The sequence below is a fragment of the Phyllobates terribilis genome, unplaced genomic scaffold (assembly GCF_046119375.1).
Source record: "Phyllobates terribilis strain yellow unplaced genomic scaffold, ASM4611937v1 Scaffold_88__1_contigs__length_6355796, whole genome shotgun sequence".
Lineage (NCBI taxonomy): Eukaryota > Metazoa > Chordata > Amphibia > Anura > Dendrobatidae > Phyllobates > Phyllobates terribilis.
Window position 1 is genome coordinate 4,431,288 of NW_027362848.1, and position 23,480 is coordinate 4,454,767.

The following is a 23,480-nucleotide window of genomic DNA, read 5'->3' on the forward strand; positions in this document are numbered from 1 at the left end:
ACTATGGAACCAGCCTTCATTGCCATATCCCGCAGCCCACATAGGAGTCACCTAAACTGCAGGCACCATAGAGTCGGCTAACCCGACCGCAACACGACAGGACAACGCATTGGAGGCAAAGTGACGTTGACACTACCCGGAAACAGCTGGCGTGCTGGAACCAGGCTGGGCAGGAGGGAGTACCCATGCCAAAGACACTGCCGAGAACCAGCTGACGGTACTGGAACCCGGATGGGTAGCAGAAGGTACAAGAGCCAATGGAACTACCGAAGACCAGCTGACGGAGCTGGAACTCGGTTACTAAGCAGGAGGTACCTGTGCCAGAAAGCACTATCAAGGACCAGCAGACGTTGGTGGAACTTGGATACCGAGAAGGAGGCACTTAAGCAAAAGGCACTGCCGAGAACCAGCTGATGGTACTGGAACCCGGATGGGTAGCAGAAGGTACAAGAGCAAATGGAACTACCGAGGACCAGCTGACGGTACTGGAACTCGGATGGGTAGCAGAAGGTACAAGAGCCAATGGAACTACCGATGACCAGCTGACGGTACTGGAACTCGGTTACTAAGCAGGAGGTACCTGTGCCAGAAAGCACTACCAAGGACCAGCAGACGTTGGTGGAACTTGGATAACTAGAAGGAGGCACCTAAGCCAAAAGCACTGCCGAGAACCAGCTGACGGTACTGGAACCCGGATGGGTAGCAGAAGGTACCCATGTAAAAAAAAGTTGCAAGGCCGCGAGCCGGCCGCAGTTACCGAAACACACAGTCCTACAGGAGGTGCTTGTCCTATTGGCACTATGGAACCAGCCTTCATTGCCAGATCCCACAGCCCACATAGGAGTCACCTAAACTGCAGGCACCATAGAGTCGGCTAACCCGACCGCAACACGACAGGACAACGCATTGGAGGCAAAGTGACGTTGACACTACCCGGAAACAGCTGGCGGGCTGGAACCAGGCTGGGCAGGAGGGAGTACCCGTGCCAAAGACACTGCCGAGAACCAGCTGACGGTACTGGAACCCGGATGGGTAGCAGAAGGTACAAGAGCCAAAGGAACTACAAAAGACAAGCTGACGGTACTGGAACTCGGTTACTAAGCAGGAGGTACCTGTTCCAGAAAGCACTACCAAGGACCAGCAGACGTTGGTGGAACTTGGATACCAAGAAGGAGGCACCTAAGCCAAAGGCACTGCCGAGAACCAGCTGACGGTACTGGAACCCGGATGGGTAGTAGAAGGTACAAGAGCAAATGGAACTACCGAGGACCAGCTGACGGTACTGGAACCCGGATGGGTAGCAGAAGGTACAAGAGCCAATGGAACTACCGAAGACCAGCTGACGGTATTGGAACTCGGTTACTAAGCAGGAGGTACCTGTGCCAGAAAGTACTACCAAGGACCAGCAGACATTGGTGGAACTTGGATACCAAGAAGGAGGCACCTAAGCCAAAGGCACTGCCAAAAACCAGCTGACGGTACTGTAACCCGGATGGGTAGCAGAAGGTACCCATGAAAAAAAAAGTTGCAAGGCTGCGAGCCGGCCGCAGTTACCGAAACCCACAGTCCTACAGGGGGTGCTTGTCTTATTGGCACTATGGAACCAGCCTTCATTGCCAGATCCCGCAGCCCACATAGGAGTCACCTAAACTGCAGGCACCATAGAGTCCGCTAACCCGACCGCAACATGACAGGACAACGCATTGGAGGCAAAGTGATGTTGACATTACCCAGAAACAGCTGGCGTGCTGGAACCAGGCTGGGCAGGAGGGAGTACCCGAGCCAAAGACACTGCCGAGAACCAGCTGACGGTACTGGAACTCGGATGGGTAGCAGAAGGTACAAGAGTCAATGGAACTACAGAGGACCAGCTGACGGTACTGGAACTCGGTTACTAAGCAGGAGGTACCTGTGCCAGAAAGCACTACCAAGGACCAGCAGACATTTGTGGAACTTGGATACCGAGAAGGAGGCACCTAAGCCAAAGGCACTGCCGAAAACCAGCTGACGGTACTGGAACCCGGATGGGTAGCAGAAGGTACCTCTGAAAAAAAAAGTTGCAAGGCCGCGAGCCGGCCGCAGTTACTGAAACCCACAGTCCTACAGGAGGTGCTTGTCCTATTGGCACTATAGAACCAGCCTTCATTGCCAGATCCCGCAGCCCACATAGGAGTCACCTAAACTGCAGGCACCATAGAGTCGGCTAACCCGACCGCAACACGACAGGACAACGCATTGGAGGCAAAGTGACGTTGACACTACCTGGAAACAGCTGACGTGCTGGAACCAGGCTGGGCAGGAGGGAGTACCCGTGCCAAAGACACTGCTGGGAAACAGGTGGCGGTGCTGGAACCCAGGGTAAATACTAAAAACAGAGTGGAGCCAGAGGCGTAATTGGAGCAACTTTAAAATCTGTAGTAGTGTGAATGTGGACAGAGCAGGAGAATTTGCCGGACACACAGCAGGGGAACAGCTGACGTTACTGAACCCCAATAACACGGCAGCAAGTGTTGACTGTGCAGACGGCACTTCTGAGCAGCAACTAGCAGTATTGGAGCCCAGGGTAAATACTAAAAACAGAGGAGCCAGAGGTGTAATTGGAGCAAGTTTTAAATCAGTAGTACAGTGGATGTGGACAAAGCAGGAGAATTTGCCAGACACACAGCTGGGGATCAGCTGACGTTACTGAACCCCAATAACACTGGAGCAAGCGTTGACTGTGCAGACGGCACTTCTGAGCAGCAACTAGCGGTATTGGAGCCCAGGGTAAATACTAAAAACAGAGGAGCCAGAGGTGTAATTGGAGCAAGTTTTAAACCAGTAGTACAGTGGATGTGGACAAAGCAGGAGAATTTGCCGGACACACAGCTGGGGATCAGCTGACGTTACTGAACCCCAATAACACTGGAGCAAGCGTTGACTGTGCAGACGGCACTTCTGAGCAGCAACTAGCGGTATTGGAGCCCAGGGTAAATACTAAAAACAGAGGAGCCAGAGGTGTAATTGGAGCAACTTTAAAATCTGTAGTAGTGAGAATGTGGACAGAGCAGGAGAAATTGCCGTCCTCACAGCAGGGGAACAGCTGACGTTACTGAACCCCAATAACACGGCAGCAAGTGTTGACTGTGCAGACAGCACTTCTGAGCGCCAACTGGCGGTGTTGGAGCTCAGGGATAATACTGAAAACAGAGGAGCCAGAGGTGTAATTGGAGCAACTTTAAAATCTGTAGTAGTGAGAATGTGGACAGAGCAGGAGAATTTGCCTGACACACAGCAGGGGAACAGCTGACGTTACTGAACCCCAATAACACGGCAGCAAGTGTTGACTGTGCAGACGGCACTTCTGAGCGCCAAATGGCGGTGTTGGAGCTCAGGGATAATACTGGAAACAGAGGAGCCAGAGGTGTAATTGGAGCAACTTTAAAATCTGTAGTAGTGTGAATGTGGACAGAGCAGGAGAAATTGCCGTCCGCACAGCAGGGGAACAGCTGACGTTACTGAACCCCAATGACACGGCAGCAAGTGTTGACTGTGCAAATAGCACTTCTGAGCGCCAACTGGCGGTGTTGGAGCTCAGGGATAATACTGAAAACAGAGGAGCCAGAGGTGTAATTGGAGCAACTTTAAAATCTGTAGTAGTGTGAATGTGGACAGAGCAGGAGAAATTGCCATCCGCACAGCAGGGGAACAGCTGACGTTACTGAACCCCAATAACACGGCAGCAAGTGTTGACTGTGCAGATAGCACTTCTGAGCGCCAACTGGCGGTGTTGGAGCTCAGGGATAATACTGAAAACAGAGGAGCCAGAGGTGTAATTGGAGCAACTTTAAAATCTGTAGTAGTGTGAATGTGGACAGAGCAGGAGAAATTGCCATCCGCACAGCAGGGGAACAGCTGACGTTACTGAACCCCAATAACACGGCAGCAAGTGTTGACTGTGCAGACAGCACTTCTGAGCGCCAACTGGCGGTGTTGGAGCTCAGGGATAATACTGAAAACAGAGGAGCCAGAGGTGTAATTGGAGCAACTTTAAAATCTGTAGTAGTGAGAATGTGGACAGAGCAGGAGAATTTTCCGGACACACAGCAGGGGAACAGCTGACGTTACTGAACCCCAATAACACGGCAGCAAGTGTTGACTGTGCAGACGGCACTTCTGAGCGCCAACTGGCGGTGTTGGAGCTCAGGGATTACAGTTCAGGTGGTAGAAACATGAACACAACAGGAGACCTGGATACTGTTGCCAACCAATTATTTATTCTGGAAGAGGACTGGCAAATTCATGAGAGATCCAGGCCTTGTTCATTTTGAGAAAAGTAAGCCGGTCAACGTTATCGGAGGATAGTCGCATGCGACGGTCTGTTATACACCACCTGCGGCACTAAAGACGCGTTCCGATAATACACTAGCAGCAGGGCAAGCTAGCACCTCCAACGCATACTGGCTAAGCTCTGGCCATGTATCCAGCTTACAGACCCAAAACTTGAAGGGAGAAGAGCCGTCTGGGAGTACACTGAGAGGGCAAGACATGTAGTCTGTCACCATCTGACGGAAACGTTGCCTCCTGCTGACTGGAGCCGTCTGTGATGGTGTAGACATTTGTGGCGGCGGGGACACAAAACTTTGCCACATTTGGGCCATACTGGTCTTGCCTTGTGCTGAGGCGCTGCTTCTGCTCCCTCTTTGTGCAGAGCTTCCTCCACTGCCTCGACGCACTGAGCTGCTTTGTAAAGCACTAACAGCACTGGTCTCGGTTGGAATGGAGAACATGATGGAATGCATCAGTGCGTCTTGGTACTCCCGCATTTTATGCTCCCGGTTCAACGGTGTTATGAGGCTTTGTAAGTTGTCCCGGTAGCGAGGATCTAGGAGGGTGGACACCCAATAATCAGCCGTGTTGAGAATGTGGGCGATGCGGTGGTTGTTTCTCAGGCACTGCAGCATGAAATCAACCATGTGCTGCAGACTGCCAACTGGCCAAGAAACGCTGTCCCCTGCTTGAGGCGTGATCTCTGCCTGCTCTGCATCACCCCACCCTCGCTCTAGATACTGACTACTAGAGCATTGTGTACCTCCCTCCTCTGGACAGATGTCTTCCTCCTCCATTGACTCATCCTCATCCTCCTCATAAAGTGTCCCCTGCCTAGGCCTTTGTGAGGAACCACGCTGCGCAGACTGTAGAGAAGCAGATGGCATTTGTGACTCCTCATCCTCCAAAACCTCGTCCCTTAGTGCTTGCAGTGTTTTATCAAGCAGGCAGATAATGGGGATAGTCATGCTGACTAGTGCATCATCTGCACTCGCCATCCGCGCGGAATAATCGAAGGCATGCAAAACGTGGCAAATGTCCTTCATAGAGGCCCACTCAGTGGTGGTGAAGTGTGAACGGCGCGCACTGCGACTTGTTTGTGCCTGCTGCAGCTGGTACTCCATTACTGCTGCCTGCTCGCACAACCTCTCCAACATATGTAACGTTGAATTCCACCTGGTGGGTAGGTCACATATGATGCGATGTTCAGGAAGACGTAATCGGCGCTGCAGAGCTGCAATGCGCGATCTTGCGTTGCTGGAACGCTGCAAGTGAGCGCACTCTATGGGGACCTTGTGAAGCAGTGCATCAAGATCCGGATAGTCCCTCAAAAAACTCTGCACGACCAAGTTGAGCACATGTGCCAGACATGGGATGTGAGAGAGGTTGCCTAGGCCCAGAGCTGCCACCAGATTTCGGCCATTGTCACACACTACCATGCCTGGCTGGAGATTCGCTGGCACAAACCACACGTCGCTCTGCTGCTTCATGGCATTCCAGAGCTCCTGCGCTGTGTGGCTTCGATTCCCCAAAGAAATTAATTTTAATACGGCCTGTTGACATTTGGCCACGGCTGTGCTCATATCGGTCATCATAACAGGTAACCGTTCACGAGTCGATGTGAAGGTAGACCGTGACGGCTCCTGCAGTGCTGATTCAGAGGAACTGGAGTATGAGGAGGAGTCAATGTGTACAGACTGGATTCCTGCAATCCTTGGAGTTGGCAGAACACGTACAGCGCCACTCTCAAGATCTGTACCCGGCTCCACAACATTTACCCAATGGGCAGTGAGGGAAAGGTATCGTCCCTGTCCATGCTTACTGGTCCACGCATCGGTGGTCAGGTGGACCTTGCTACTGACGGCGTTTTGTAGCACCTGCTGAAATAAAAGCGGCTGGGCATGTTTTATTGTGGGACTGCCAATGCCATAAAGTTACGGAAGGTGTCAGTCTCCACCAGCCTGAATGATAGCATTTCAAGGGCCAGTAGTTTAGCAATGCCAGCATTCAGAGCCTGTGCTCGGGGGTGGTTTGCCGAATATGGGCGCCTTTTCTCCCATGCCTGTGCTAACGATGGCTGTAGACTGGCCTGGGAGTGTGAGGATGACAGGGAAAGTGGTGCTGTGGGTGGAATTGCACTGTGTCTCTGTACAACAGTGCCAGAGATTCTTCCATGGCGATCCTGTGAGGAAGCCGAACCAGCTGCGTGTGAGCTGGAGGAAGAGGCTACAACACGAGCTGAAGAGGTGGTAGGTGGCGCTGTAGGTTGGCCTAGGTCTTCAGTGTGTTTTTGTAACTCCACCACGTGCTTGGTCCGCACATGTTTCCACATATTTGTGGTATTGAGGTTGCTGACACTTTTCCCTCTTTTCACCTTCTGATTACACAGCTTGCATTTGACAAAGCAAATGTCATCTGCAACTGTGTCAAAAAAGGACCAGGCACTGCAAGTCTTGGGAGCGCCCGCTTTGGATTTTGGAAGAGCCATGCTCCTAATGGGTGCCGAAGTGGAGGCTACAGGCAACCAAGTCTGCCCCCTCCCTCCTTTTTGGGCCGTTCGGGGAATTTCTTCCGCAGAGCTGCTCCCACCACCTTCCTGTCCCTCACGCCATGATGGGTCAAGGACCTCATCATCTACACCACCCTCTTCAAACAACTGCTTCTCCTGGGTAGTCTCGACAGCACAGTACGCACCAGAAGTGGCACCTGAGTCTCATCATCAGATGCGTGCTGAGGTGTGCTGCTGACCATAGGCACTTTTCCACCCGCCTCTTCAGATTCAGAGAGACAAAACGGTTGCGCATCACTGCATACTACCTCTTCTTCAAATTCTCGAATTCTGCTTGGCTGGCCCCCTCTTTCCAAGCCAAGAGATTCAGAGAACAGAAGTAGAGATAGCTCCTGTCCAGGGCTCTCTGACTGCCTGGGCAATTTGGCAGGTGGTGAAGAGACAGATGGGTGCTCTTCAGTGCTCAGGACCTGAGAGGATCTGGAACTAATTGAAGTCGATGCGTTAGCTGCCATCCATCCGACAACGGCTTCAATTTGGTCCTCCCGCAGCAGTGGGGTACGGCTAGCTCCTACAAAGCTGTGCATAAAGGACTGTTCCCTGGTAAAACTGGGGGATGCTGAGTCACTTGTGCCCGCAGTAGGCACAGAATCCCCACGTCCTCTCCCTGCAGGCACAGAATCCTCACGTCCTCTCCCTGCAGAAACTCCACGCCCACGACCACATGCCTTACTCCCTGCCTTCTTCATCTTGGTAGACTAATAAAGATAGGCAGAAAAGTACTAAGGGCTTATTGTGCTTATTCCTGAACAGCTGCTAACAGGTATAAGAAACACTAATTTTATAAAGTGTGGACTAGACTTTAATATGAGCTAATGTGGCCTACACAACTGTAAAGTGGAGTGTTTGGTGAACTTTATTTAGGTTTTTTTTTGTCACAAAAAGACATTGGATGTGCCCAAAGATATAATACCGATAGTATCACAAACTTTTTGTAGCTATTACAATGTAGGAAGGTAACCTACAATGCAATAGATGAGGCTACAAAAAATAGGCTAATACTAATCTGGCTGGGGCTGCAGGGCACAATGCTGCAGAAAGGCTCCTCTATCTACTCCTATATAGTGTGTTTGGAACCAATGTAGCTGAATATGGATGGAACCAATACACTAATAGGAGAAATCAGGAAAAATGTTCAATTAGCAAACAAGGACAATGTATGAGGCAGTAACGCACGCTGAGCGCACTACAACCAGACGTGGCTGAAGCACACACTACAGCGTGAGCTGCACTCACACACAGAGACCTTGCAGACAGGCGTGAACAGTGCAGATGCAGAGCACTGTGCACTAGCGCTGCAAGACAAAAAAAATTCTCTATCTACTCCTATATAGTGTGCTTCGAACCAATTTAGCTGAATACGGATGGAACCACCACACTAATAGGAGATATCAGGAAAAATGATCAATTAGCAAAAAAGGATAATGTATGAGGCAGTGATGCACACTGAGCGCACTACAACCAGACGTGGCTGAAGCACACACTGCAGGGTGAGCTGCACTCACACACAGAGACCTTGCAGACAGCGGTGAACAGTGCAGATGCAGAGCACTGTGCACTAGCGCTGCAAGACAAAAAAAAATTCTCTATCTACTCCTATATAGTGTGTTTGGAACCAATTTAGCTGAATACGGATGGAACCACCACACTAATAGGAGATATCAGGAAAAATTATGAATTAGCAAAAAAGGACAATGTATGAGGCAGTGACACACACTGAGTGCACTACAACCAGACGTGGCTGAAGCACACACTACAGGGTGAGCTGCACTCACACACAGAGACCTTGCAGACAGCGGTGAACAGCACAGAGAACTGAGCACTAGCGCTGCAAGGCACAGCAATTTATAAAGTAGCTTGGGTAAAGCAGAATAGACCAAGTAGGTAGCTAAAACTGTCCCTCAGAAAAACAGCGTCCTATCCCTAACTGAATTCACAGCAGTGAGCTCAAAATGGCGGCGGCGGCTTTCATAGTGCATCATGACATCATTTCAGCAGCCAATCACAGCCATGCCATTAGTTAAGATGCCTACATGCCTAACAGGATGTGCCCACACTTCTTAGGATCCTCATTGGCTGAATAAAATGAAACTGGCTCATTGCATTATGGGAACTTCCGATTCCGGCATACGATATTGTAAAAGTATCGGAATTAAGTATCGGAATTCCGATACTGCGACTATCGGCCGATACCCGATATTTCAGTATCGGAATGCTCAACACTAGTAAAGAGGAGACTTTGTGCAGCAGGCCTTCATGGTAAAATAGCTGCTAGGAAACCACTGCTAAGGACAGGCAACAAGCAGAAGAGACTTGTTTGGGCTAAAGAACACAAGGAATGGACATTAGACCAGTGGAAATCTATGCTTTGGTCTGATGAGTCCAAATTTGAGATCTTTGGTTCCAACCACCGTGTCTTTGTACTACGCAGAAAAGGTGAATGGATGAACTCTACATGCCTGGTTCCCACCGTGAAGCATGGAGGAGGAGGTGTGATGGTGTGGGGGTGCTTTGCTGGTGACACTGTTGGGGATTTATTCAAAATTGAAGGCATACTGAACCAGCATGGCTACCACAGCATCTTGCAGCGGCATGCTATTCCATCCGGTTTGCATTTAGTTGAACCATCATTTAATTTTCAACAGGACAATGACCCCAAACACACCTCCAGGCTGTGTAAGGGCTATTTGACCAAGAAGGAGAGTGATGGGGTGCTACGCCAGATGACCTGGCCTCCACAGTCACTAGACCTGAACCCAATAGAGATGGTTTGGGGTGAGCTGGACCGCAGAGTGAAGGCAAAAGGGCCAACAAGTGCTAAGCATCTCTGGGAACTCCTTCAAGATTGTTGGAAGACCATTTCCGGTGACTACCTCTTTAAGCTCATCAAGAGAATGCCAAGAGTGTGCAAAGCAGTCATCAAAGCAAAAGGTGGCTACTTTGAAGAACCTAGAATATAAGACATATTTTCAGTGGTTTCACACTTTTTTGTTAAGTATATAATTCCACATGTGTTAATTCATAGTTTTGATGCCTTCAGTATGAATGTACAATTTTCATAGTCATGAAAACACAGAAAAATCTTTAAATGAGAACATGTGTCCAAACTTTTGGTCTGTACTGTATATATATATATATATACACACACACACACACATACATACATTTGGGATATGCTATTATTTTCTTTTTCTCTCCGGTTGTATTTGACTATATATCTGTGGACTGGGCGGTACGCACGGCTTCACTGTTCTCTGTGGTGTCCTCACTGGCTGTATCAATATGTGCTCACATGACGCGGTTGCCGTGGATGCGGCGGTGTATCGGTGATTGCCATGTGTCATGCCACACCCTCCCCACACCCATTGGCGGAGACTACACACCCCCTTTTCTATTGGCTCAAGGGTTTCTAAACCCTACCCACCTTCATTGACGCCACCCCCTGACGAAGGCAGCCGTGCCGAAACGCGCATTAGGGTGAGTGCCATTGAGGAGCGTGTTCACATCCACTGTGGCTGTAAGTATTCTATAAGATTTATGCTACAATCTTTTCGCTGCCGTTCTTTAATCTTTTTTCCTACTTAGGTGCATTTTCTAGGCTTTAATATGTATTAGGATATACTTTTACTCTGTAGCCTAAGGGGTCAGGGCACTGATACCACTTATAAAGATCTGCTATCCCCGGTATGAGCTATCTATATTAGTACCTATATATAGACAGCGGTATGACTAACCTCTTATATAGCAACTACTTCTGACCTGCCTCATAAGCACCTGCACTTTTATTGAATGCTTCACTGCATTTTAACAATATATTCTTATTTTTTTGGCAGCCCAATTATGTATTTACATCAGAAAAGAATCATGTTAATTTGTCTCATGCTCCTCATTAGTGCTCCTCCATTGTTTTACTATTAACTGTCTCTGTGATTCATATTTTTTTCCTGTATAAATTATAATTAATAAAATGTCATTTTTTCACTATTAGATGGGACTCTGACTTGAAGTTTTTCCCTCTTGTTTCTTATGTATGGAGGACTATGTGGGGCCCATTATACTGTATGGAGGACTATGTGGGGCCCATTATACTGTATGGAGCACTATGTGGGGCCCATTATACTGTATGGAGGACTATGTGGGGCCCATTATACTGTATGGAGGACTATGTGGGGCCCATTATTCTGTATGGAGGACTATGTGGGGCCATTATTCTGTATGGAGGACTATGTGGGGCTCATTATACTGTATACTGGTCGGCCCACGACTTTGTCAAAGTTTTTCATTTTGGCCCTCTGCATGTTTTGAGCTTTCCATCCCTGATGTAAAATCAGTATGGGTATGGAGATGGCAATAATGCAAAGCTGCTAATTGGACTTTGCTACAAGCCTCCTAATACAGCTGAACATGAAGAGGATGATATGCTGCAACAAATTCAAAAGGCAACAAAAACAAGTTATGGTCAAAAGTGTTGAAATTGTTCCAGAAAATGAAGTCATTCTCTCAGAAAATTATTGCAATTACAAGTTTTGTTATACACGTTTATTTCCTTTGCATGCATTGGAACAACACAAGAAAACAGAGAAAAAAAAGGCAACTTGAACATAATTTCACACAAAATAGTTCGGACAAAATTGTTGGCACCTTGCCAAAATTGTGGGTAAACAACTTTGTTTCAAGCATGTGAAGCTTGTTCAAACGCAATTTTGGGGAAGCACGCATCGTGCAGGTTCCCAGTCTCCCACTCAGGTAACTATGCTGGATTTTGACCGTGTGAGATACTAAGGGAAAGGATATCTATCTTTGAGATATAGCTATTTATAGCATATAGACGGTTGTTTTCATGTTGTCCCTTCACATGCGTTATAGTCTCATTAAACATTTGACAATGGGGAGGAAGGGAGTTGTGAGACGAGATACCTGCATCCTATGTGTTACCTGCTTGTTTTTATCTATGTTTTAATGTTTTGTATGGTGATTTGGCACCGATTTGTCTCCTTAGACACTCTGCTCTATTCTTTATGTAAAAAATCTTTTTGAATAAAGTTTATACATGTTTTCTACATCATTGGCCATGTGATCGTTGTTTTCCGCTTCGGCACCCCCTAGTCAAATGCAATTTTGGCAAGTAACAGGTGTGGGCAATATGAAAATTACACCTAAAACCAGATAAAAAAGGGAGAAGTTGATTCAATATTTGCATTGTGTGAAAATGTGTGGCACACTAAGCATGGAGAAAACAGAAAAAGGAGAAGAGAACTGTCTGAGGACTTGATATTTATCAACAATTTTGGTTCTCAACAATTTCAAGGTTATAAGTCCATCTTTAGAGATCCACATGTTCCTTTGCCCAAGGTACACAGCATAAAGAATAAATTTACAACCCATACAGTCAAATATGGTGGCGGTTCAAAGGTGGTTTGGGGTTGCTTTGCTGCCTCCGACTGTGTGCAAGGCATCATGAAATCTGAAGATTAGCAAAGGATTTTGGGTCACAATATAGTGCCTAGTGTCAGAAAGCTGGGTTTGCATCCTAGGTAGTGTTGAGCGAGTATGTTCTATTAACCCTTTCGCCGAGTATGCTTGGGCCGAGCTCCGAGTATTTACAGCTGCTCAGTGATATGTTTGAATCACTCCCATGTGCATGATTTGCAACTGTTTGACAGCTTTATTACATGTGAGGAATGTCTATTTCTTACACATTCCTCACATGTAATAAAGCTGCCAAACAGTCGCAAATCATGCACACGGGAGTGATTCAAACATAACACTGAGCAGCTGTAAATACTCGAAACAAAACACACTCGCTCAACACTAGTCCTAGGTCATGGGTCTTCCAGCATGACAATGAGCCCAAACATACTTCAAGAAGCACCTAGAAAATAGATGGAAACAAAGTGCTGGAGAGTTCTGACCAGCAATGAGTCTGGATCTAAATCCCATTGAACACTTGTGGAGAGATCTTAAAATTGCTGTATGGAGAAAAATATTAAAATTTGAGAGTCCTCAGTGGTTGATACAATCTTTTGAGTTAGCCATTAGTCAATAAGCTTTCTAGACTACTCATGTCTCTTCATGAGACATAGTATAACACAAAATCTGAAGAGTCACATATTTATACACAACAGGGCACAGGAATAATGCAATAGATAAGACAAGTGATGTTAAGCAGAACTATCAGTTTCGGAAAAGGATAAGCAGTTGTGGCCGTAAAAATGTGTGGCCACAAGTAGATCTATTCTTTTTTTCTTTTTTGTGTGGCGATGAGAATTCATCCTTGTTTTAAGTTTTTGCCCTGTCTCCCCTACATACAGACCCCCAGTTGGACAATTGGTACATATAATTAAGTACATTACATTAGATTTAATGCAGCTGAAAGTACCTGGGATCTTGTAATCCTCATGTAAGTTGGGAATCTTTATCTTGTCAGTGGTCATTATAAACGGACAGGTTTACATATACAGGTGAGGATGAATTTTATAAGTTTCACCACAAAGGTGAAACTATCCTCCCAGTCAGTGTGCTTTTCCTCCCAGTACCTTTTAAGTCTAACAATGTTAGGTTTCTGGGAGATTATACTTGTTCCTTTTATTTTTGGTTCTTCTTAGCTTGCCTTCTTTGCCCTATATGAATGTGTTTTTGCTTGTCATTCAGGGTTTTCGTATTTTACTTCATACTTTCCTTTCCCCTTGTTGCAGCCTCCCCTCTGGTTCCTCAGGAGGTATGAGAAACTCCTCAACGACTTATTAGGGAGTTAGGTCTGTGGTGGCGTTTTTAGTTGTACAGCTAGGGCCTTTCTTGTCTGTACAGAGACTAGTTGGGTGTAGTTGCGGCATTCTCCCCTGTGTGGGTTCTCCGGTGGTTATCAAGATGCGCTTTCTGTTTAAAACATTTCCCACATTTTCAACATGAAAAAGGCTTCTTCCCTGTGTGAATTCTCTGATGTTTACTAAGATGTGATTTCTGTCCAAAACATTTCCCACAATCTGCACATGAAAAAGGCTTTGCCCCTGTGTGGGTTCTCTGATGGATGATAAGAGTTGATTTCTCTGTAAAACATTTCCCACATTCTGAACATGAAAATGGCTTCTCCCCTGTGTGAGTTCTCTGATGTATATTAAGACATGATTTTTGTACAAAACATTTCCCACAATCTGAACATGAAAATGGCTTCTCCACTGTGTGGGTTCTCTGGTGCTTAAGAAAACTAGATTTATGGTTATAACATTTTCCACATTCTGAACATGGAAAAGGCTTCTCCCCTGTGTGTGTTCTCTGATGGTTGATAAGAGTATATTTCTCTGCAAAACATTTCCCACATTCTGAACATGAAAAAGGCTTCTCAACTGTGTGAGTTTTGTGATGTTTGATAAGATTTGATTTCGCTGTAAAATATTTCCCACATTCTGAACATGGAAACGGCTTCTCTCCTGTGTGTGTTCTCTGATGGTTGATAAGAGTATATTTCTCTGCAAAACATTTCCCACATTCTGAACATGAAAAAGGCTTCTCAACTGTGTGAGTTTTGTGATGTTTGATAAGATTTGATTTCGCTGTAAAATATTTCCCACATTCTGAACATGGAAACGGCTTCTCTCCTGTGTGTGTTCTCTGATGGTTGATAAGAGTTGATTTCTCTGTAAAACATTTTCCACATTCTGAACATGGAAAAGGCTTCTCCTCTGTGTGCGTTCTCACATGTTTGATAAGATTTGATTTCTTTGCAAAACATTTTCCACATTCTGAACATGGAAAAGGCTTCTCCTCTGTGTGCGTTCTCACATGTTTGATAAGATTTGATTTCTCTGTAAAACATTTCCCACATTCTGAACATGAAAATGGCTTCTCCCCTGTGTGAGTTCTCTGATGTATCTTAAGATTTGATTTCTGTACAAAACTTTTTCCACAATCTGAACATGAAAAAGGATTCTCCTCTGTGTGGGTTCTCTGGTGTGCGATAAGATTTGATTTCTCTGTAAAAAAATTCCCACATTCTGAACAGGAAAATGGCTTCTCTCCTGTGTGAGTTATCTGGTGCCTAACAAGACTTGATTTCTGATTAAACCATCTCCCACACTTGGAGCAAGAAAATCTATTCTTCGCTGTGTGAATTTTTTGATGTTTAAGAAAAGACTTTTTGAGAGGAAAACTATTTCTATATTCTGAATGTGAAAATGGCTTCTTTGCTTTAGGAGCAGTTTGTTTTTTAATGCTTATTTTGTGACTTTGATTTTCCTTAGTAGTCGGTAATGAATCAGAAGACAGGACGTGTTTCAAAGGATCAGATGACAGATCTTTGCTGTGAAGGGATGATGGTAAATCTGGAGTAATGGCATTCACTTCAATTGTATCCTGGGGGATCTGAAAATTATCTGATTTAAAAACTGAAGATGTCAGCTGTCTCTCTGATCTCCTGGTACAGACATCTGCCAAGAATAAAAACAATTATTATTTTTTAATAAAGAATCCTTGGATTTTATATTTTTGAACATTTCTACTTAAATTGTCTGTAAAAAAGGCAAGTTATATAAAAAAAAAATTCACTGGACAATGACCATCTAATAGAAAACCTCATAGGATGAAGCAGTGGAGCGTGGTGTTCACCTGTTTGTTTATTCTGCCTCCCAAATATGGAGTAAAAGGTACAGGCTCTGTCCAGCCACTAAGATTAGGGTTGCTGGGACCAGTAGTACCATCCAGTCTGGCAGTATGGGTGTGTGCAGTCCAGCTGGAGTAATCTGCTCCCTTCTTCAGCAATTTGGAAAGCATCGCACCCTACTAAAGCTGGAAGCATATTGCTGGAAGCTGCCAGATACAGCCTTGTTCTCCTCTGGTTCAGTCCTCTGTGCTCAGCTCCCGGCTTGTGGATTTGTTTCCTGTTGTGACCTCGGCCCGTTTACTGACTACTCGTGTCTTCTGATTTTGTATTTTCTCTGCCCTCCTGGTTCTGACCCGGCTACCTGACTATTCTTCTTTCCATCTCACTCCAAAGAATAGCAGGTAACACCGTGGCCCAAGCCTAGGGGTCTCTGTGTAGGTTCAGATCCATGTAGAGGGGTTAAAGGGTGATGATCAAAGTAATTTGTGAAATCTGTAAACAGGGTAGATAGTTATAAGCCTGTTCGTGGTAGCCATCTTTTGAGCATTCCTAATAACTAAATGGCGCTCCTTCCCTTCTTAACCTGCCATGTGCCCAGACAGTAGTGTACAACCGTATATAGGGGATTGTCAGAGTCAAAAGAAGTTGGAAAATAATTTGTAAGGTCCATTTGTTTCCTATTATCCTTTGTGAAGAATTCCAAAGTTATCACCACATAAAGTGACACACGTCAGATTTGAAAAATGGGGCCTGATTAGAAACATAAAACTGCGGGAAGGGGTTAAAGCAGAGGATTACTGAAGTCAAAAACTGTGACTATAGACAATAAAACATCGTCTGAAATGATCAAACTGAACAGTCTTCATCAGAGAAAAATGAGTAACTAGTGGTGAAACCTCTCTGGGGTAATTGGAGTATGGGGCTCGGTGGCTCTTGGCAATCTAAACTATCATAAGAACCAATATTTTCTGTCAGATGAGTGTCAAGAAGAAATATTAGACATTTAAAGTGAACTTTTTTATAATACTGCAGAGCTGAGGTGTCTTAAATGTAGATCTCGGGCATTTGGAAGAGGCAATGGAGATCTTTTTGAAAAACTACCAGGGAGTTATAGAGTCACATAAGTGAGGCCGGCTGATCCAACCACAATGAAACTATCATAGAGAGGGAATTTGTAAAAAAAAGAATATAAAAACATGTAACATCCCCAACAACAACATATGTATGAAGGGAGAAATCCAACACTAAACTGGAGTAGCACTCATTTATGGTGGACCATTTGGCTTGAACAAGCCGGAACCCCGAACACGAACCTGAATTTGAAATGCCGAACAAATTTGCTCAATACTATTTATGATGTGGAGTGAATCCATGAAACCAGGGCTGGAGCCAACACATCTCCTGCAGGCGTGAATAAATGTATATTACAGCCATCAGCCACGCTCAGCTTAGAGATATATCATGGCACAGGTGTAATGTTTTCTGTATAGTTTATCACAATCCAGTTTGAAGTTAGTTGGTTTTAAAATAAAATGAAGTCAGGATAAAGGGAAACTCTGCTGTTATTGTACAGAAATTCACACTTGGCCTCACTGCACATTTAATGTTGTCGATCATAAAAGTGAAGTTTGGCCAAAAAGACTGGACCTGGTCTTGTAGGGACCATATGAGCACATTCAGCAGCACAGAAGGTAGATTCATCCAATAAGATATCAGGGATCTAGGAAGCCAACACCATCATTACCCTCCGCTTTCTCTTACAGGCCCATCATTATATTTTTCTTCAAGGGATTTTCTCACTAGTCAGCACATTCTACGTACGCTGTCATTTGGCTTTGTAGTTTACAGATCTGGGCAGGTAACGGTCAGCGTCTCCTAATCCCAGGGGGTAGGTGGATCCTCCAGGTTGTAAGTGCTACAGAAAAGGGCTTTCACAATTACACAAAGTAATCTGAATATTTTCGGACGGAGGAGAATGTTGTGGTCTAGCGGCAAAATGGTGATCACACGATTGTGATATGGCTGGACTACATCACCGATAAAGCAGCCACAGCCAGTGACTGAGAAGAATCTGTGACTTCTCTGCATTTAGTGGTTACTACTCACCTGGGTAGTCATATGTAGGAATCTCCTCTTTACACCGCTCATCACCCCTCACATATGTCTCTGTAGTATTAATATGGGTCAGATCTTCACCCTGAAACAAATATTATAAAAGTCAAAGACAGATGAAGAAGTCACATCTATGATCAGCTCTAATCCTGTTATCTCCACCGTTCTCATAACACAAATTTAAAACATAATAATGGTGGATAAAACAAGACTGAAGACAGGACCTTTACAGCCGTCTACACATCATAGGGGAAATCTCATGACATCTTCTCTCCATCTACCTGAAGAACATTGGTATCTTCTTGTTTACAGTCCTGTGGAAGAAGAGGATGGGGACATCTCTCTGGTGTTGTCCTCTTACTGGATAGATCTGGAGGAAACACATACAAGGACTGAATTCATTTTTTACATACAGATAATTATAGGCCGTGTGTATTTAGTCCTGTCTATTACCTGGTGATGTGAAGGGCTGGGGAACCTCCATCATGACGTCCTTGTACAGATCTTTGTGTCCTTCTAAATACTCCCACTCCTCCATGGAGAAATAGACAGCGACATCCTGACATCTTATAGGAACCTGACACATACAATGATACCGTCATCCCCCAGATCCCTTCATAGCATTACTGTATAATATCCCAGCATTCCCAGCAGTGTCACCTCTCCAGTCAGCAGCTCAATCATCTTGTAGGTGAGTTCTAGGATCGTCTGGTCATTGATGTCCTCATGTATCAGAGGGTGAGGTGGAGGCCCTGTGATTGGGCTCAGGGGTATTCCCCATTCCTCAGACACAGGGTCCTGACAGCGCTCACTAGAGGTCTTCTTCACTACTGTGTAATCCTGGTTATGGAGAGACACATTAATAAATCTCCCTCCAGACATTTCCAGAGTCCTCACCTCTCCAGTTCTGTCCATCTGTTATTCCCATAGATAAGAATTATGTAATGTGACGTCATCAGAATCTCTCACCTCTCCAGTAAGACGGAAGAGGATCTCTAGGGCGAGGTGTAATATCCTCTCCGCCATCTTGTCCATCATTTTCCTGGATAAATCAGGAAAATTTTCTTATATAGATGATCTTCACTGAGAGGATCCGGTATTTTAGAGATCTGAATGAGAAAAAGATAAGCTGATGGATAAGACCATTTTTCACAGCTTACTAATTCTCCTACACATAAAGATGGAAATATTCTTTGACCTGATCTTCGCCCGGCTCTGTTCAATACATGATTTTACTAACTCTCCTCTTCCACTCTCTGATCACAACCTTCTTTCATTCTCTGTCAAGAACTGTCACCCTGCTCAAGACACCCCCACTTTCCACACTTATAGAAATATACATGCCATTAACACCCAGAAATTTATGAAAATGTTGCAATCATCATTGGCCCCAATCTCCTCCCTCTCATGCCCTGACTTTGCACTGAAGCATTATAACAAAACATTGCAATGCGCCCTGGATGAAGCCGCACCTCCTACACAGAGAACAACTCGGCACAGACGGCGACAACCCTGGAACACACTGCAAATACACTTTCTCCAGTGGTGCTCCAGGTGTGCCGAACGGCTGTGGACAAAATCTAATCTGGCCGAAGATTTCCTCCATTATAAATTTATGCTTAAAACCTATAACTCCGCCCTTCACCTCTCCAAACAAACCTACTTTAACAACCTCGTCATCTCATGGTCCAATAATCCTAAACACCTGTTTGACACTTTTCACTCTCTCCTTAATCAAACAGCACAGGCCTCAAACATCAACCTCAGCACTAACGATCTGGCCAATTATTTAAAAGAAAAAATTGACCATATCCGATAGGAAATTTTCTCTCAATCCCCAAATGTTATGCATACTCCTCCCTCCCACACTGCATCTTGCTAATTTTCTGACTTCAAACCAGTCACGAAAGAAGAAGTGAAAAGGCTCCTTTCTTCATCTCGCTCTACCACCTGCACCAGTGACCCTATTCCCTCACATCTCCTTCAGTCCCTTTCTCCAGCTGTCACTACTCACCTAACTAAAATATTAAACCTCTACCTTTCATCTATTATTTTTCCCTCCTTTTTTAAACACGTCAGCATACATCCATTACTTAAAAAAACATCCCTCGACGAGAACTGTGCTGCTAACTACAGACCTGTTTCCAATCTTCCCTTTATCTCTAAACTACTCGAACAAGTGGTCCACTCCTGTCTAATCCGCTATCTCTCAGATAACTAACATTCTACTGAAACTGCACTCACTAAAGTTTCTAATGATCAACTAACAGTAAAATCTAATGGTCACTACTCCCTGCTGATTCTCCTGGATCTCTCTGCAGCATTCGACACTGTGGATCTACCTCTCTGACCGCTCCTTCACTGTGTCTTTTGTTGGCTTCTCTTCTTCTCCCCTTCCCCTTATTCTCGGGGTTCCTCAAGGATCAGTCCTAGACGCCCTTCTTTTCTACTTATACACCGCTTCTATTGGACAAACAATCAGCAAATTCGGTTTTCAGTACCATCTCTATGCTGATGACACCTAATTAGACACCTCTTCTCTGGACATCACTCCTGCATTATTACAAAATACCAGTGATTGTCTTTCCGCTGTCTCTAACACTATGCCCTCCCTCTATCTAAAATTGAATCTGTCAAAAACTGGACTCCTCTTATTTCCTCCCTCCACTAACCTACCTGTGCCCGATATTGCCATTTCTGTTTGTGGCTCCATCATTACTCGCCAGCAACATGCCCGCTGTCTTGGGGTCATACTTGATTCAGATTTTTCCTTCACTCCTCACATCAAATCACTTGCTCGCTCGTGTCTTCTATACCTCAAAAACATCTCTAGAATTAGAAATTTTCTTTCCTTTGACTCTTACTGTAGCTCTTACTCATTCTCGTCTGGACTATTGCAACTCTTTACTTATCGGTCTCACCTACCGATACAACGATGTCTCTTCCCTGTGCCAGTCATTGCACTGATTGCTCATCCAATACAGAGTTCAATATAAACTTATTGCTCTTACCCACAAAGCTATCCACGATTCAGCACCACTCTACATCTCCTCCCTCGTCTCAGTCTACCACCCTACCAGTGCCCTTCGTTCTGCTAATGACTTAAAACTAAAATCCTCCGTAATCCGAATCTCCCACTCCCGTCTCCAAGATTTCTCGCATGCTGCACCAATTCTTTGGAATGCACTACCCAGGACAATTTGATTAATTCCCAATACCCACAGTTTTAAGCGTGCCGTAAAAACCCATTTATTTAGACTGGCCTATCACCTCAACATACTTATCTAACTGTCCCAGTTTTGGCCCATATTAAAATTTTCTTCAAAATCATGCTCATACCATCCATGCACTGCATAGCCTCTGTCTGTACTGTACACATACTGGCTGGCGATCAGTTCATGTAGTGTTATGTACTTACCCTATTTAGTATATTAAGGCTGTATTATACAATATATGTACATTTTACCTTTTGTGTCTCCCCTATTTCCTTATAGACTGTAAGCTTGTGAGCAGGGCCCTCACTCCTTTTAATATCTGAGTTATGCTTATTCTGTAAAGTCTTTAATTCTGTAAAGTCTTTAATTATAATAATAATTTTTATAGCGCCAACATATTCCACAGCACTTTACAATTTTAGGGGGGACTTACACAGACAATACCTGTGTAAGTCCCCCCTAAAATTGTAAAGTGCTGTGGAATATGTTGGCGCTATAAAAATTATTATTATAATTAAATTCAGATGTAAATCTAAGGCCCACTCTATTGATGTTGAGTTCCCTGACAAATTCAAAAGATTGTTCACTCGTCCCCGACCAGATGATAAAAATGTCATCAATATATTTGTACCATACCCCAATATATGGATGCCATCACTTATGACCATTACTGAATATTGTGGATTCCTCCCACCAGTCCAGGGATAAGTTAGCATATGAGGGGGCACAGAGGCTCCCCATCGCAGTACCCCTGAGCTGGTGGAAGTACTTCCCGTCAAAAAGAAAGAAGTTATGAGTAAGAGTGAATTTTAGAAGATCCTCCATGAAGTCATTATGTCTGCTACACTCTATTGATCTGGATTTCAAGAAATGTCTTACTCCTCTGATACCGTCCTCATACTGTATATTACTGTACAAAGCCTCGATATCTAATAAGGTCTGCTCCCCTACATGCATGTATACATGCTCGAGGGTCTACATGTAGGGGAGCAGGCAAAGGGAAAGCCAACTCTAGAGGGATTATTCCAACTTCAGGACCTCAGGCGATACTATGGGAACATTACACTGTGTAGGGGCATCATACATCCTGCATAAGGGGGATAATGGGGGCATTACACTGTGTGGGGGCATCATACATCCTGCATAAGGAGCATAATGGGGGCATTACACTGTGTGGGGGCATCATACATCCTGCATAAGGGGCATAATGGGGGCATTACACTGTGGGGGCATCATACATCCTGCATAAGGGGCATAATGGGGGCATTACACTGTGTGGGGGCATCATACATCCTCCATAAGGGGCATAATGGGGGCATTACACTGTGGGGGCATCATACATCCTACATAAGGGGCATAATGGGGGAACATTACACTGTGTGGGGGCATCATACATCCTGCATAAGGGGCATAATGGGGGCAGTACACTGTGTGGGGGGCATCATACATACTGCATAAGGGGCATAATGGGGGCATTACACTGTGTGGGGGCATCATACATACTGCATAAGGGGCAAAATGGGGGCATTACACTGTGGGGGGCATCATACATACTGCATAAGGGGCATAATGGGGGCATTACACTGTGGGGGGCATCGTACATACTGCATAAGGGGCATAATGGGGACATTACACTGTGTGGGGGCATCATACATCCTGCATAAGGGGCATAATGGGGGCATTACACTGTGTGGGGCATCATACATCCTGTATAAGGGGCATAATGGGGGCATTACACTGGGGCATCATACATCCTGCATAAGGGGCATAATGGGGGCATTACACTGTGTGGGGCATCATACATCCTGTATAAGGGGCATAATGGGGGCATTACACTGGGGCATCATACATCCTGCATAAGGAGCATAATGGGGGCATTACACTGTGTGGGGGCATCATACATCCTGCATAAGGGGCATAATGGGGGCATTACACTGTGGGGGCATCATACATCCTGCATAAGGGGCATAATGGGGGCATTACACTGTTTGGGGGCATCATACATCCTCCATAAGGGGCATAATGGGGGCATTACACTGTGGGGGCATCATACATCCTACATAAGGGGCATAATGGGGGAACATTACACTGTGTGGGGGCATCATACATCCTGCATAAGGGGCATAATGGGGGCAGTACACTGTGTGGGGGGCATCATACATACTGCATAAGGGGCATAATGGGGGCATTACACTGTGTGGGGGCATCATACATACTGAATAAGGGGCAAAATGGGGGCATTACACTGTGGGGGGCATCATACATACTGCATAAAGGGCATAATGGGGGCATTACACTGTGGGGGGCATCGTACATTCTGCATAAGGGGCATAATGGGGACATTACACTGTGTGGGGGCATCATACATCCTGCATAAGGGGCATAATGGGGGCATTACACTGTGTGGGGCATCATACATCCTGTATAAGGGGCATAATGGGGGCATTACACTGGGGCATCATACATCCTGCATAAGGAGCATAATGGGGGCATTACACTGTGTGGGGGCATCATACATCCTGCATAAGGGGCATAATGGGGGCATTACACTGTGGGGGCATCATACATCCTGCATAAGGGGCATAATGGGGGCATTACACTGTATGGGGGCATCATACATCCTCCATAAGGGGCATAATGGGGGCATCATACATCCTACATAAGGGGCATAATGGGGGAA

The 23,480-nt window shown here is 45.4% G+C and overlaps 1 protein-coding gene across 1 annotated transcript in view; it reads right to left on the reverse strand.

Annotated features, from left to right (window-relative positions):
• Positions 1-12,567: 12,567 nt before the first annotated feature.
• LOC141197816 (uncharacterized) overlaps positions 12,568-23,480 on the reverse strand; it is a 63,741-nt gene continuing 52,828 nt past the window's right edge. The window contains exons 2-7 of the mRNA XM_073662891.1: positions 18,555-18,694; positions 18,246-18,425; positions 18,039-18,162; positions 17,867-17,955; positions 17,580-17,670; positions 12,568-15,300 (exon numbers count right to left, since the gene is read on the reverse strand). Of these exons, the coding sequence (XP_073518992.1) occupies positions 13,778-15,300; positions 17,580-17,670; positions 17,867-17,955; positions 18,039-18,162; positions 18,246-18,425; positions 18,555-18,623 (2,076 nt within the window). The 5' untranslated portion in view covers positions 18,624-18,694 and the 3' untranslated portion in view covers positions 12,568-13,777. The remainder of the gene's footprint in view (positions 15,301-17,579; positions 17,671-17,866; positions 17,956-18,038; positions 18,163-18,245; positions 18,426-18,554; positions 18,695-23,480) is intronic.